General features: G+C 43.3%; 1 protein-coding gene across 2 annotated transcripts in view; it reads right to left on the bottom strand.

Moving 5' to 3' along the window:
* The window catches only part of lca5 (lebercilin LCA5), a 74,732-nt gene that overhangs the window by 33,043 nt on the left and 26,520 nt on the right, over positions 1 to 15,169 (bottom strand). For both annotated transcript variants that reach the window (XM_060938517.1, XM_060938518.1), the window contains 4 exons: positions 12,826 to 13,367; positions 10,596 to 10,733; positions 10,376 to 10,472; positions 9,974 to 10,113 (listed from right to left, as the gene is read on the bottom strand). In XM_060938517.1, coding sequence (XP_060794500.1) covers positions 9,974 to 10,113; positions 10,376 to 10,472; positions 10,596 to 10,733; positions 12,826 to 13,367 — 917 coding nt within the window. The remainder of the gene's footprint in view (positions 1 to 9,973; positions 10,114 to 10,375; positions 10,473 to 10,595; positions 10,734 to 12,825; positions 13,368 to 15,169) is intronic.

A 15,169-nucleotide genomic window follows, 5' to 3' on the forward strand; every position in this document is an offset into this window, starting at 1 on the left:
TGTTTCCCCAGCAATGGCCTCGATCGAGACCGGTGCTGTTCAGGGAGCCGAATGTCGATAAGATAGAGATTGTTTGGTCTTTCGAACAGACGCAGTCTTTACACGTCCACACCACTCGTCCATATCCGTCCATTTCGTCCATTCTGTTCAATTCAATTTGGTCTCCGAAATACTTATTCCTTGCAAAGCCGAAAGCGTCTCCAAGATGACAACCATGTTGTGGTTCAAGTTCTAATAGCCACAGTCTGAGTGCCGACAGCTTTGCCCACCACTTCAACCATATTGGGCAGCTTTGTGGGGCTTTGAACAGCTGTCACCGTTGTCTGATTTCCTCGATATACCAGGGCAATGCCTAATCCAATCAGCAAAAGTCCAGTAATCATGGTTCCGAATAGGTAGATATCTTCAATGTCCTCCACAGACGTTCCGGCAGGACAGGCGGGTTCCCCCAAACCCAGGCTTCTCATCGAGAAAACTGTCAATTTCATGTGAGATTAGTGTGAACTAAACTACAGTGGGGAAAACAAGTATTTGATCCCTTGCTGATTTTGTTGGTTTGGCCACTAATAAAGACTCGATCAGTCTGTAATATTAATGGTAGGTGTAGTCTAACATGCTGAGACAGAATATCACAAAGAAAATCAAGAAATCGACTTTAAAGAATTTGTATTAGTTTATTTGCATTTTATTGAGGAAAATAAGTATTTGAACCCTCTTGCCAAAAGGACTTAGTACTTTGTGGCAAACCCCTTATTAGCAAGCACAGAGGTCAGACGTTTTTTGTAGTTGATGACCAGGTTTCTGTACATATTAGGAGGAATTTTGGTCCACTCTTCTTTGCAAATGACCTCTAAATCATCAAGATTCCGTGGCTGTCGCTTGGCAACTCTGAGCTTCAGCTCTCTCCATAGATTTTCTATAGGATTCAGGTCCGGAGACTGGCTGGGCCACTCCACGACCTTGATACGTTTCTTCTTCAGCCATTCCTTGGTTGCCTTGGCTGGATGCTTTGGGTCATTATCCTGCTGGAAGACCCATCCACGACCCATTTTAAGCTTCCTGACAGAGAGAAGGAGGTTTTCACTTAGGATTTTACGGTACATGACTCCGTCCAGGCGGCACGGTGGTGTAGTGGTTAGCGCTGTCGCCTCACAGCAAGAAGGTCTGGGTTCGAGCCCCGTGGCCGGCGAGGGCCTTTCTGTGCGGAGTTTGCATGTTCTCCCCGTGTCCGCGTGGGTTTCCTCCGGGTGCTCCAGTTTCCCCCACAGTCCAAAGACATGCAGGTTAGGTTAACTGGTGACTCTAAATTGACCGTAGGTGTGAATGTGAGTGTGAATGGTTGTCTGTGTCTATGTGTCAGCCCTGTGATGACCTGGCGACTTGTCCAGGGTGTACCCCGCCTTTCGCCCATAGTCAGCTGGGATAGGCTCCAGCTTGCCTGCAACCCTGTAGAAGGATAAAGCGGCTAGAGATAATGAGATGAGATGGCTCCATCCATCCTCCCATTGATACGGTGAAGGTGCCCTGTACAGAAAAACACCCCCAAAGCATAATGTTACCACCTCCATGCTTGACAGTGGGGATGGTGTTCTTGGGGTCATAAGCAGCATGTCTCTCCCTCCAGACACGACGGGTTGAATTGATGCTAAAGAGCTCAATTTTGGTCTCATCTGACCATAACACCTTCTCCCAGTCACTCTCCAAGTCATTCAGATGTTCATTGGCAAAGTTCAGGCGGGCCTGCACATGTGCTTTCTTAAGCAGGGGTACTTTGCGAGCACTGCAAGATGTTAGACCATTGCGGTGTAAAGTGTTACCAACTGTTTGCTTGGTGACTGTGATCCCAGCTGCTTTAAGATCATCCACTAACTCTGTCCGTGTTGTATTAGGTCTATTTCTCACAGTTCACATGATCCTGGAAACCCCACGAGGTGAGATCTTGTTTGGAGCCCCAGACCTAGGTCAATTGATGATCATGTTGTGAGTCTTGTACTTGTGCACAATTGCACCAACAGTTGTCACCTTAACGCCCAGCTTCTTGTTAATGGTTTTGTAGCCCATACCGGTCTTGTGCAGGTCTACAATCTTCTCCCTTAAATCCACAGAAAGCTCTTTAGTCTTTCCCATGTTGGAGAGTTTGGAGTCTGACAAACTGATTGATTCTGTGGCCAGGTGGCTTTTATACAAGTCATTAGTGATATCAGGTGTCTTCAATTTAGGTGACAAGGTAATTTGGAGAGTCTAACTTGTCTGTATTAACAAGAACTCTTGATGGTTACTATGGGATCAAATACTTCTTTTTCTCAATAAAATACAAATAAATTAATATAGATATTTAAAAGTTATTTTCTGGATTTTCTTTTTGATATTCTGTCTCCACATGTTAGAATACACCTACCATTAAAATTACAGACTGATCAAGTCTTTCTTAGGGGGTAAACCAACAAAATCAGCAAGGGATCAAATACTTGTTTTCCCCACTGTAGTTATTAACCTTTTGAAAATAGTAATTTCTTTCTAAATCTAGAATGGGCTTGTTCATATGCACATAATGGTCCAGTGTCCACAAACCTTTGGTAAATTTTTTTTTTGTGTGCTCTCCTTTATCTCTTAGTCTGACTTGCTGTTTCATTTTTAGTCTCTCTTCATAAATAAGAGCATTAAAATACTTTTCCAAAAACAGGTTGGCAAAATTAGTAGTTTGCGCGCCATGTCACGCTAACAAACAGCTAGGCTGCTAAATAGCTAGCTGAATTTCACAGAAGGTAGTGACAGATAGCTAGACATATAAATAAACAAATTCTGAACTGAAATCTATATAAGCTAGACTAATATTGTTTTGGATTTGGTTACTGAAGCTCAAAATATTCTGCAAATGACTGGTGCCGATATGTTGAAGTTTTAGATGCCAGTCATGTTTGTTTCTGTTTCAGTGACTGGCAGTTGGTTATGAGGTTCCGCCCCTTTTTAGAGAGCTCCTAATGACCATATGGAGAAGCTGTGTATCTGGCACAGACAAGCGAAGAGTGCACTCCAATAAGCTTTGAAATGTATTTTTATGCAAAAATCAATATCATTAGTGTTCTGATCATTCAACCATACGACACTCAAAAGGTGCAGAAAATCTGCTCTGATTAAACTCCAAGCCTGGAAGTTTGCTTCCAATTCTAAAGTTTTGTCAGAAAGAGCAAATCTGGGATAAACTCCGCAGCAGTGAGGCTTTGACATCCATCAATCCTCTTAGTAGCTGGAAGCTGTGATTTACTGAAATGGTGCCCCAGTCAGTGATTAAGCAAGAGATAAACTGCATGTGTAATCTAAATGTGTGCCAACTAAGGAATAAAACACCATGGGGAATGCTGCTTTTGGTAAATAATCAACAACTCTGTGGTGTAATGTGAGTAGTGTAATGGTATTTTACTGTTGCCACCATGAAGTTGATTATCTTCCTTTATTATATGGCACGAGCTACTTCCAGTAAAATTGTGCGCTCCGATTGGTTCCTTGGCGAGCAGAATTTTCTGGTAATGCTCATGGGCGATTACAAACCTTCTTTCCAAGGCACTGGCTTTCAATTTTGCACAAAACAAACAAAACGACAAAAAGAAAAAAGATTAATTGGAAATCAAAACAATCAAAAATGGCCAAAACACAAAAGACAAACATACATCACAGAGTTATTCAAGAACTGAGCAACAAAGAGCATTCATAAACCACTAAAGGCCTCTGCATGCTCTTGCGACAAGGCTTTCGCAGATAGCTTTTCGCAGACAGTTGTAATTTATTGTTGAGCGGGGAGTTGTAGGCGTGTGCGATGTTATTCACCGGCACAACGCAAGGGGGCGCGAAGTCGCTAGGAGTAGTTGGTGGGTGTGGTTAGTGGAGTGTTTATCCTCCGGTTACTTATAATGACTAGAACTTTTTTTTTTATAATGACTAGAACTGGAGTCGTATAGATGTACGTACTTCCTCAATCAACTGCTCTTCGTGCTGCTCCATCTTCGCTCGTGTTTTTAAAAATGCCGGTCGTGAAAACAAACCAAACCGGGAAAGTAGGGAAGCGGAAGTGCGTGTACAGCGGATGTAGAGTGGACCAATCAGAGCCCTCTTGTCTGCGACGCTGTCTGCGAGGCTTCTGCGGTGGTCACAATTTTTGGGAGGTGCGCGCAGAGCGTCTGCGAAGGTGGGGGGGCTACGCAGACGCTATCTGCGACACCGTCTGCGAGGACTGGGTTGTCAGCATAAATTGGCCTTAACAGAAATTCAGTTTTGAAACCGCTAGCCGCTTATTCTGCATGTGTGACTCAACTACGTTACAAATATGACGTGACTGAAAGCAGCGTCACACCTCATTGTAATGACAGCCCATTTTATATATAAGAATAACTGCATTAACCCTCTACATCCCAACAGAATTCTAGAACACTGCATTTTCACTGAGAACGACAAAGAAATTCCTTTGTCGTTATCTTGTAAACAAAGAGTTATTAGTAAACTAAAGAAAAATGATCATTACAAAATTGTTTTGCTTGGAAGAGCATGAATTCTATTTTTCACATGATATAAAATATGGATTAGTAAGATTTACAAATATTAAATTACATAGCTTTACATACACCCTCAACCTCATTTCTATAGCCAGGTCCTGTTTGGACTTCAGTTTTGAACAATACCGACGGTACTGCAGACATACTTGTTACATTTTATATCTCTTCTTAATATGTGTTTAAGTGGTATTTATTAAATACACTTGGTAAATAATTAAATATTGAATTATTTATCAAACACGACTAAACCACAGAGATAATAAGAAATTGGCTGAGAAGTTAATGATTTTGACAACAAGGTAAATAAAGAGGACTCTGTCTCTTTGGCTCCTGAAAGCGCTGACACAGGAAATTCCTTCCATAAAACATCACCAAATCAATGACATGTTTTTCTGTGTTAAACAGCAACGTTATTTAATCTGTTTATTTTTAAGCTTAGATTATACTGTACCCGTTCTAATGTATTAGAATAAAACACATTAATATAAACCTACAGCTGGAAGTCAGAGCTGCGGTTATAGAAAATTCTTTAACACCTTCTGACCAATCCGAATCATGAATTCAACAGTGTTGTGGTATAAAAGCCTTTTACAAAGCAGTGCTGGAGAATAATGAGATCATCTTCACCCTGGGATTATCCCTAATCCTGAGCTATCTTTAACTCCGGGCTCCATTTCATGCAGCAGGATGAATGAATTAACCAGGCTTCAAATGAATTAAACAGTGTTCAAATTGACAAATAAATCAGGCTACAAGTCTGTATGGTGCATGTATGTTCAGCTGAAAAACTCATACTGTTAATATTTGTGCTTAAAATGAAAAAGACAAAACAAAACAACCCTACAAATGTATGAGAATTATTGGAGTGTATGAAGCATTTTGTTTATATTTAGGGGTAAATTAGAGTTGCATGCTGGGAAGTAGCAAGGCATGCACTCAGATCTACTCTACCCCGTGATTCTGACTCAGAGCAGGCTTTGATTCAACAGTGAATAAAACTGGGGGGACGACACAAATTGGAGGCATCCCTAAGTCATCTTAAAAAGAAATAAAAATATTTAGCAAAATTTCCACAAAATCTCATTTTATTAAAACTGCAAAATTATTGTGTGCAGCAATTATGTACTATCTTAAGATTACATCTTAACACTTAATTGCAAAAATGGATGCAGGAGGTAAATGAAAAAGTAAAAGAAATGAAGTGGGATGATTAGAAGAATGAAGACAGGATTTTCCAAGCTCCTATTTCTGCCACTGCAGTTCTGGAATACAGCTTGTGAAAAGAAGCTATTAGAAATCTGTTCCACCATATTGCATTCTACCACGAATTGGCCTAGTGGTTAGCGTGTCTGCCTCTCAACCAGGAAATTGCGAGTTCTACTCGTGGTTGGGTCATACCAAAGACCATCATAAACATGGTACCTACTACGGTCTGGCAAGGTTCGCTGCAATACATATGCGAGTGGGGAAGTCAAACTCTCATGGTTACCAGACGACTAGCCCCCCCACCGTAACCCTAGCTGTACAACTGAGAGGACGAGGGCTATTGAAACGGAGATCGGTGCTGCACCCATACACCTTAAAGAGTTGGTTAATACTGGGACAGGAGACTGCCTGGGAAGACCAGATTCTGGCATGAGAGGGACTCTGACTTGATATTGCATTCTATTCTATTCCTCCATATGTCTTGAGTTTTTTTTTTTTATTGTGGTCAAAATTCAGAACTCAAATATTTTATCATTTTTGTTACAGGCTGGCCACAAAGAATTGAGTTGAGCATGATCAGTAGTTTCTTTGCTTTAAAGGACGTCTTACTACTTGTGTGTGGTTTTTTTTTTGTGTGTGTGTGTGTGTGTCATATTGATTTCCCTTTTTTTTTTAAATCCCTTTTAACTGCTGATAGGAGAGTGCCAGACTGAATTTCATTGTGATTCACAACGACGATAAAAATCCTTGATACTTGATGTACATCTTACCCTACATTCACCCAATCAAGTGACAAAACGACTGGTGACAATTCCAGTGTCTCTTGTCGAATCGAAATTTCCTCAATTCTATGCAAATTAGGTTATGGCACAGTAAAGCAACAAATCCAAACAACTTTGAATCAGCCCTATGGCTCATGGAGACAAACATTTCTTCAGTTCCCCACTCACAACTTTAATTCCTACCTGCAATTAGTTCTCATTTATTGTTTGGAAGAAAAAACCTCTTAACCGTGGTCTCATCATACCATGTCATATGCACCCTTTCATCAAATGTGTGCAAAGACTTTATGTGCAAATCCGCAAGCAGAACAACTTTGTCTGGATTTATTTCCAAAACTATTAGAATTATGTACTTGCATTTAATTCCCAGAGGATTACTAGTACCCATGAATGTGGATTGTGACATTGAGTCATCATATTCCTACACTGGCTATTTTTTTTTTTACAATTGAACTTTATTGCCATCTACTGGATTTTAAGATGAATAGGATTGTTGAACACAGACTTCCGCCAAGGCCAAATGCTGTATCTCACAACCTTAGCGAAAGAGAATTTGTGGATCTGTCGTGTGACAAGGATCCGCTCCATAATTTAATGGGTTCTTCCCTGGCCCATGGCGCACCCTTCCACCAAGTTTCATGGAAATCTAATTACTAGAATTTGTGCAACCCTGCTTACAGGCAAACAAACAAACTACAGAACGAGGTAGAAGGGATTGCTGGTGAGCTTATGTAACTAGTACAGTTAGCCTACTTTGCCAATCTGTCAATGAAGCCAGGTAGAAGCATCAGGAAATGGGGCTGTTTCTCAGCAAACACTACTGCGGTATTACACGTTATCAAAGGAAACATGAATGGAGTGTTGTACCAGGACATATTAGAACAGAATTTAATCTCCTTAGTATGCAACTGAATCTGGGAAGAAACGGATGTTTAAGTGTGAATGGTTTAGAGGAGAAAACCTCCATCATAATACAGTAGAAGGCAACAGGAAACCACTACTATAATTTCCCTAAAATTACTTTCCCTGAAAGGCGCCTGAGCGACCATGTTACTGTAGTGATATGCCAAACAGAGGGAGAATTATATCATTTCCCATGTTCTACATGTGAAGCAAAAGAAATCATGTACGTCTTGTCTCCTTAAAAGTTGATTGTTTGCTCAGTTAAAAGCTATTTTAACTGCACTTTTACAGCTACATACTTGAGTGGTTATTGGTACTGGTCTACTGTGGCAGCAGGGGTGTGGTCAAGTGGCAGTTTGTGAATGGCGAGCGAGGCAGTGGAAGGTGAGAGTGAGGAAGTGGAAGGTGAGTGGCAAAACAAACACACCTGTGTTCAATTAATGTGCGCGCCTTTCAGTGATGGCCAAGGGCCCATACCACATAACAAAAAAAACCCAACCAAACAAACAAACAAAACAAAACAACCCACACCACACAACATGGTTCGCGACAACCTCAAGGCCATGCTCGACATGAGAATAATTAAGGAGTCGGCCAGTGACTGAAGCAGCTTAGTAGTCTTTGTCCCCAAGACAAACGGGTCAGTCCGGCTTTGTGTAGACTACAGAAATGTCAACACGGTGTCTAAATTTCACACATAGCCAATGCCGTGCATTGACTTGTTGTTTGATCGGTTAGGCATGGCTCGTTTTTACTCGACACTGGATCTGACAAAGGGATACTGGTAGATCCCCTTGAGTCCTCTATTCTGAAGAAAGAAAAAAGTGGCCTTTTCCACCCTGTTTGGTTTACACCAGTTTGTCACCCATCTGTTTGGGTTATTTGGGGCCCTGGCGATGTTCCAGTGGCTCATGGACAAAAATCCTCTGCCCGCATGCTGCTGGCCAACTTGGATGATATCGTTATATATAGCAATGACTGGCCACAGTACGTAAGACACCTTAGGGCTGTTCTGGAGTCATTGAGGTGAGCCCGCTCATGGATAACCCAAAGAAGAACTGTACAATTGGGCGGGTGGAAGTATGGTAGCTGGGCTTCCATTTGAGTCATGGGCAGGTGCATGCCCAAATTGACAAGACCACAGCCATTGTGACCTGCCCGAGGCCCAAAAAGTGGGCGAGACGGTTCCTGGGGCTGGCTGGCTATTATCGTAGGTTTGTGCTCAACTATTCGGACATCAGCCCACTGACTGATTTCACTAAAAAGGGGACACCAGATCAGGTCCGTCCGCTGGACCTGTGCCAACAGACTGTCACTGTGTGGTGGGCCACTCTTACACTCCCCTGACTTCTCTCTCCCTTTTGTTTTGCAGACTGATGTGACAGACAGAGGGCTGTTCTGGCCCAGATGGTGGAGGGGGAGAAGCGCCCGGTGCTGTACATAAGCTGCAAGCTCTCGGTCTGAGAGATGAAGTACAGCACTATTGAAAAGGAGTGCCTGGCCATCAAGTGGGGTGGTCCTCACCCTCCAGTACTACCTTCTGGATCTCCCCTTCACCCTCTGTTTGGATCATTCCCTGCTTCAGTAGTCCTCCAGCCTTTCAAGTTCGAGGTGGTCCACAGGCCAGGGGCACAGATGGTAGTAGCAGACTCTCTTTCCCATCGAGGGTTGGTGGGGATGGGATGGCTCCCCAGCCTGAGTCAGGAAAGAGGGGTATGTGGCAGCAGGGGCGTGGTCAAGAGCCAGTTTGTGAATGGAAAACGAGGCTGGGGAAGGTGAGTGACAAAACGATCACACCTGTGTTTAACTGATGTGTGCACGCATGCCTTTCAGTGGCAGATGAGGGCTGATAAGGGGAGAGAGCTGAGACAAGGCAGCTCTCCCAACTCCAGAGTGTCTGCACATGTCAGACTCCAAGCAGCTGAAAAGCTGCTGCAATAAAGACCCAAAATAATACACATAATAAAGAAAAGCTCAGTTAACCAAAACCCACGTGTCCTGTGCTTCAGTGTTCCACACCCCAGGGATTACCACATCTCCGATGGTGAAGCTCAAACACTCACGAAATATTTTGGACTGCAAATGTTAGCGATAACACCAATGATGATTACCTTCCTAAAACAGTGATTAGTATGGTCAATCAAAAGTTGAAATATATATTAACTCTAAAACCAGTACTGCTATAAACTTGTTTAAAAGTGAAGGGGAACTTTGCACTGTTCCCAGTGTGAGCAGCCATGTTGATTTGAAGTCATTCCATGAACTAGATATGGACCGGTAGTTGAGAAGAAGACCTCCAAGTTGAGGAGTTGAAATTTCAAGTCGAAGGGGCTTTTCGAGGGGCATTTACTGGTTGTAGACAGGGAATTGCAAGTTACATCTTGGCCTCAAACACTGCATTACTTCTTACTACAGACATCTCAAAAAGGTACAAATAACTGGGAAATCTGAAAGCTGGAAAAGGCCGAAAGTTTTACATAAATAAGTGTTAAATCTAGGCACATCATAAACTTGGTTTCAGTGAAAGAGACTTGCCTTCAGAGACAGGTAGTCATCCTTCTGATCATCGCAGGAAAACACACTGCCATTAGTGATGGCAAGAGGAGAAGACAGGAAGTCTTGAGAGAGCTTCCTGTCTTCAGTCTGTACTGCTTTACTGCTGCTTCTAATGGCACCTGAAGATATACAAGATACAAACTGTGGAAAGCACAAGATTATAGACTGATCCGTAACACCTTTTATCCAAACCCTCTCATATGTCCTACCTTAAAATCAGTTAACTTAAAATGCTAATCCTGCTAGCCTAACATACGTAATACTATGCCAATGTTTGTACACTGCTAACTGATCACTGTGTGTTTTCATTCATTCTTTGGTAACTGATTATTTAAAAAAAAAAAAAAATCACACAGGTTACCAAGCAGCTAGAGACTCTACCTTTCCTCCTACTGGAGTCTTCTAAATCCTTCTTTGAAGCCCCTCTCAGCATTCGATTAGCATAAATGTTCCTAGTGTCCAGCTCCCTTTCTCTCTCCTAAAAAACATTCAGCAATTCAGCAATTATAAACCAAACAGAGTCAATAAAATATCAACATGGATATCAAAGGTGTTTGTGTATGTGTGCCAAGGAGCATTTCTTTTCTGCATGTTTAGGTACCTTTAGTTTGTCACTTAGCTTGTCCATTTCTTCCCGCAGTGTTTGGGTTTCTTGTAGGGCATCATGGGTTTTCTTCCGCTCGCTTGCCAGCTGCCTCTGAAAGCTCCCTGTACTCAACTCCATATTCTTCTCCAATTCCTGAGAACAGACACACACACACACACACACGGCCTGAACGAAGGCGAATTAAAAGAACTAATAACATGTTATTGTAGGGTTTGCACTATCCTGACATGTTGCACTAAAGGGCCAACAATAAAAATGGACAGATTTCCCTGTCCATCTACTGCCGCTAAATAAACTAGCATTGTGTTTCAAACTGCATATTTATGTACTATTCTAGACCGTTACTGAGGGCCATCCCTAACCGCTTTTCCTATTACAACTAGTGTTTGAATTTTATTAGCCTCTTTTAAGATTTTCTAGATTAATACTTTTGAACGAAAGGTTAGATTTTACAACCATGACAACAATCACAATGACAGTGGAAAGTTGATAAGACAGAGCTCGTCAGTTACACTTTGAAACCTGATGGACCGGAGATGTTTTGGCTCCGATATGCCATCTAGTGGATGTCAAGTTTAATGTAGCTCTTCCAGGTGTACTTAAGATAAAACGGTGAGTGTGTGAATAATGCTGTTGATGTTACTGCTGCTTCTGCACGTGCCAAGTGCAAAACAAACTCCTCTGCTTCACATCAGGCCATATCACACCACCCCAGTATGGATCATTTTCCTATATCAGTAAGGTGACTACTGGAGTTCTACAAGGGAACACTTTGGCACCCTTCCTGTTTGTTGTGGTCCTAGACTTTGTTCTTAAGCAGAGCAAGCCAGAAGCTCATGGCTTCACTTTAGTGCCTAGAAGATCCAAGCGTAACTTAGAAATGAATGTAAAAAATAATACATAAAATGATCATCTTGGGTACACCGTAGGCTCGAAGAATCTTTAGCATTATATTTCTATCCACACTATCAAAAGCTTTTTTGAAGTCCACGAATGTCGAAATCAGAGGAAGATTGTCTGCCGCATCCTCTACAATCCTCCTCAAAATACGTATTTGCTCTGAACAACCTCTAGATTGTCAGACGCCTGCTTGATTGACTCCAAGTATATTGTCGAGGAGTTCACATATTTGACTAAAGAGCATTTTCTTATATAATCTGGCAGCAACAGACATCATGCTTATACCATGGTAGTTGTCCATGTTAATTATATCCCCCTTTTTAGGTGTTGGCAAAATAAGATTTCTCATCCATTCATAAGGAGGTTTACAGGAGTTCAACCAACCTTTTGCCATCATCGTTGGACAGTGTGGTACAGATTTCTTCCAATTACCTGAGAATCTGTGTAATGACTGTCCATCGCAATACAGGAACTGAAGTCTCCTCGGACTAGTGTGCATGCATGTGCAAGTAAGACATGGAGAGAAGATTGCAGGTTTTCATAAAAGGAAGATTTTTAAGCGTCTGTTGGTGCATAGACTACAATAATTTGTTGCTCTTGGATTGCCTTCAAAGTGTAATGCCAGTAGACGTTCACAGATGGAGTCTGCAGAACAGAATGAATGAAAATGTTTCTTTGCAATCAGCAGGCCTACTCCACCAACACCACTTGCAGAACATGAAGTATAAACAAAGATATTCCCCATCATCACTCCAGGTCTGGCCTACAGAAGACATGCTACTCCACCGATGTTCTTGAAGGGCAATGATTTCAATGTTGAGCACCATGGCCTAATTGGTAAGCTGATCCAACTTCCCTAATGTTAAGAATGTTCAAACATTGCAAGTGGACAGAATCATCTTGCCAAGTCTTAAGTCATGATCGTGAGTTGCTCTTCTGGCAGGTACATCAGAGACAGAGATCCCTTCAGTTTCCCTCAGTCCTGTCATCATAAATTGAAAACCGTCCATCATAGGACCATTTAAACTTGCTTGGATTGTTGTGGTTGCTGTTGTAGGCAAAACTTGTTTCAGGGAGGCAGGTGACTAACCCCACAATCCTTATCCCTTTTAGTCACCTCTTACCACAGGTAGGGAATAGGGAGGCAGAATCCAAAGGGCTTTATTCCTATGCCTCTGCCTTTCAGAGACAGAGTTCTACAGCCCCTCTTATAATAACTATTGCATATTTGCATAAAACGACCAACAAATAAATTGTTAGTGTGTACAGTATACAGAATATGTACGTAAAATGTAAAAATGCATGCAGGTGCATAGGTTTTCACCTTCACTCTGCGCTCACTCTCCTGCCCTTTGGCCTGTGCATGCATGAGCTTGCGTGCCAGCTCATCTCTTTCTCCGAGACGCTGGTCATCTGCGAGCTTCTGCAGTTTGTGCAGCTGGTCTCGGCAACGCTGGAGCTGTGCATCTGCCTCCGTGCAGCGGCGCTCGGCCATACGCTCCTTCTCCTGACTGCGCCGCAGCCTCTCTCGCAGGGTGTGCGTCTCATTGTTGTGACGCGAGATGAGTTGTGAGATCTCGCTCTCCGTGTCGCTGTAGCGGTGCAGCGCCTTCTCGTGGCGCAGCTGAATCTGCTTCAATAGACGGTTTTCTCGCTGTAGCTCGTCGGTGTGCAGCTGCAGCTCAGCCAGTGCATTCTTCAACTCGCTGATCTTCAGCAGACGGGCAGACAGTAGCCGCTTCGTGACCAGGTCCAGGTCTTTGGGAGGAGCATCTTTACTGAGGCTCTGAGAGCGCAGACCGCTGGAGCGCTGCTGAGAAGGTAGGGCCTGGGGACCCGGACGCCGAGGTATACTCTTACGCACTCCTGCAGAGAAGAATGTGAGCTGTCATGACGATAAGACTATAATAATAAAAAAAAATCATATTCGTATTGTGAACAATGTAATATACATCAAATCAGCCATAAAATTAAAAACACTGACAGCTAAAGTGAATTACAAGGATTATATTGTCACAATGGCACCTGTCAAGGGGTGGGATATATTAGGCAACAAGAGAACAGTCAGTTCTCGAAGTTGATGTGTTGGAAGCAGGAAAAATGGGCAAGCGCAAGGATCTGGGGGACTTTGACAAGAGCCAAATTGTGATGGCGAGATAACTGGGTCTGAGCATCTCTAAAATGGCACATCTTGTGGGGTGTTCCCAGTATGCAGTAGTTAGTACCTACCAAAAATGGTCCAAGGAAAGACAACTGGTGAACCAGCAACAGGGTCATAGGTGTCGAAGGCTAGCCCATCCCACAGAAGAGCTACTGTAACAGACTGCTGAAAAAAAAAAATAATGCCGACACCTTTCTGTTTTGGACAGCATTAACCTTTTCAGCAGTTTGTGCCACTGTAAGAACACAATGTGTAGTGGGTCCCTTATTGGGGTGGTCACTGAAGCACAGACACAGGCGGGTCATGGTACAAATTCCCCACATTTATTAGTACACACAGCATTTCAGCTTTCAACAGTGACATGCAGCTGCGCGCACACAGCTCTGGTAAGGCTTTCCCTTGCCTTATCAGCCCACGCCAATTACTGCAAAAAACACACACCCTCACAACATTAATTAGACACAGGTGCATCCACTTCGACACTCACCTTCCCCAGCCTCACCCTCCATTCACAAACCGGCGCTCGACCACACACCCGCTGCCACATACCTCCACCACCTGACTCAGGCCAGGGAGCTGTCTGGCCTGCAACTAACTCCACCCCGACAGGAAAGGTAATTTACCACTGCAATCTGTGCCCCCAGCCTGTGGACCACCTTGAAATTAAAGGGCTACAGAGATAGATACCAATACCAATGGGTGATCCACATGTTGGCATCCTTTATTTGGTGGAGCCACTAGAGCGGGGAGTAATCCAAAACAGAGGGTGAAAGGGCGTCCCAACAGGTAGTACTAGAGGGTAAAGACTGCCCACTTGATGGCCAGACACTCATTTTCGATGGTGCTGTATTTAGTCTCTCGCACCGAGAGCTTGCAATCCATGTACAGCACCGGGAACTCCTCCCCTTCTGTCATCTGGGACAAAAGGGCCCCCAGCCCCCTGTCCCACACATCAGTCTGTAAAACAAAAGGGACAGAGAACTCAGGGGAGTGTAAAAGTAGCCCACCACACAGTGCAGCTTTTACATGGGTGAAGGCCTGTTGGCATGGCTTCGTCCAATGGACCGGATCTGGCACACCCTTTTTAGTGAGATCAGTCAGCAGACTGGTGATGTCCAAATAATGTCACAAACCTACAATAATAGCCCCCTTTTTGGTTGTGGGCCTCTGGCAGGTCACAACAGCTGTGATCTTGTCAATTTGGGCACACACCTGCCCACTACCCAAGTGGAAGCCCAGATACTGTACTTCCACATGCCCAACTGCACACTTCTTTGGGTTAGCCATGAGTCTCACATGGCTCAACAACTCCAGAACGGCCCTGAGGTGTTCCATGCACTGTGGCCAATCACTGCTATATATGATGTTGTCTATGTAGGCCGCAGCATAGGTGGCATGTGGGCAGAGGATTTTGTCCATGTGCTGCTGGAACGTCATGGGAGCCCCGAATAACCCAAACGGAAAGATGACTAACTGGTGTAAACCGAATGGTGTGGTAAAGGCTGTT

The sequence above is a fragment of the Neoarius graeffei genome, chromosome 13 (genome assembly GCF_027579695.1).
Source record: "Neoarius graeffei isolate fNeoGra1 chromosome 13, fNeoGra1.pri, whole genome shotgun sequence".
In the NCBI taxonomy this organism is placed as follows: Eukaryota; Metazoa; Chordata; class Actinopteri; order Siluriformes; family Ariidae; genus Neoarius; species Neoarius graeffei.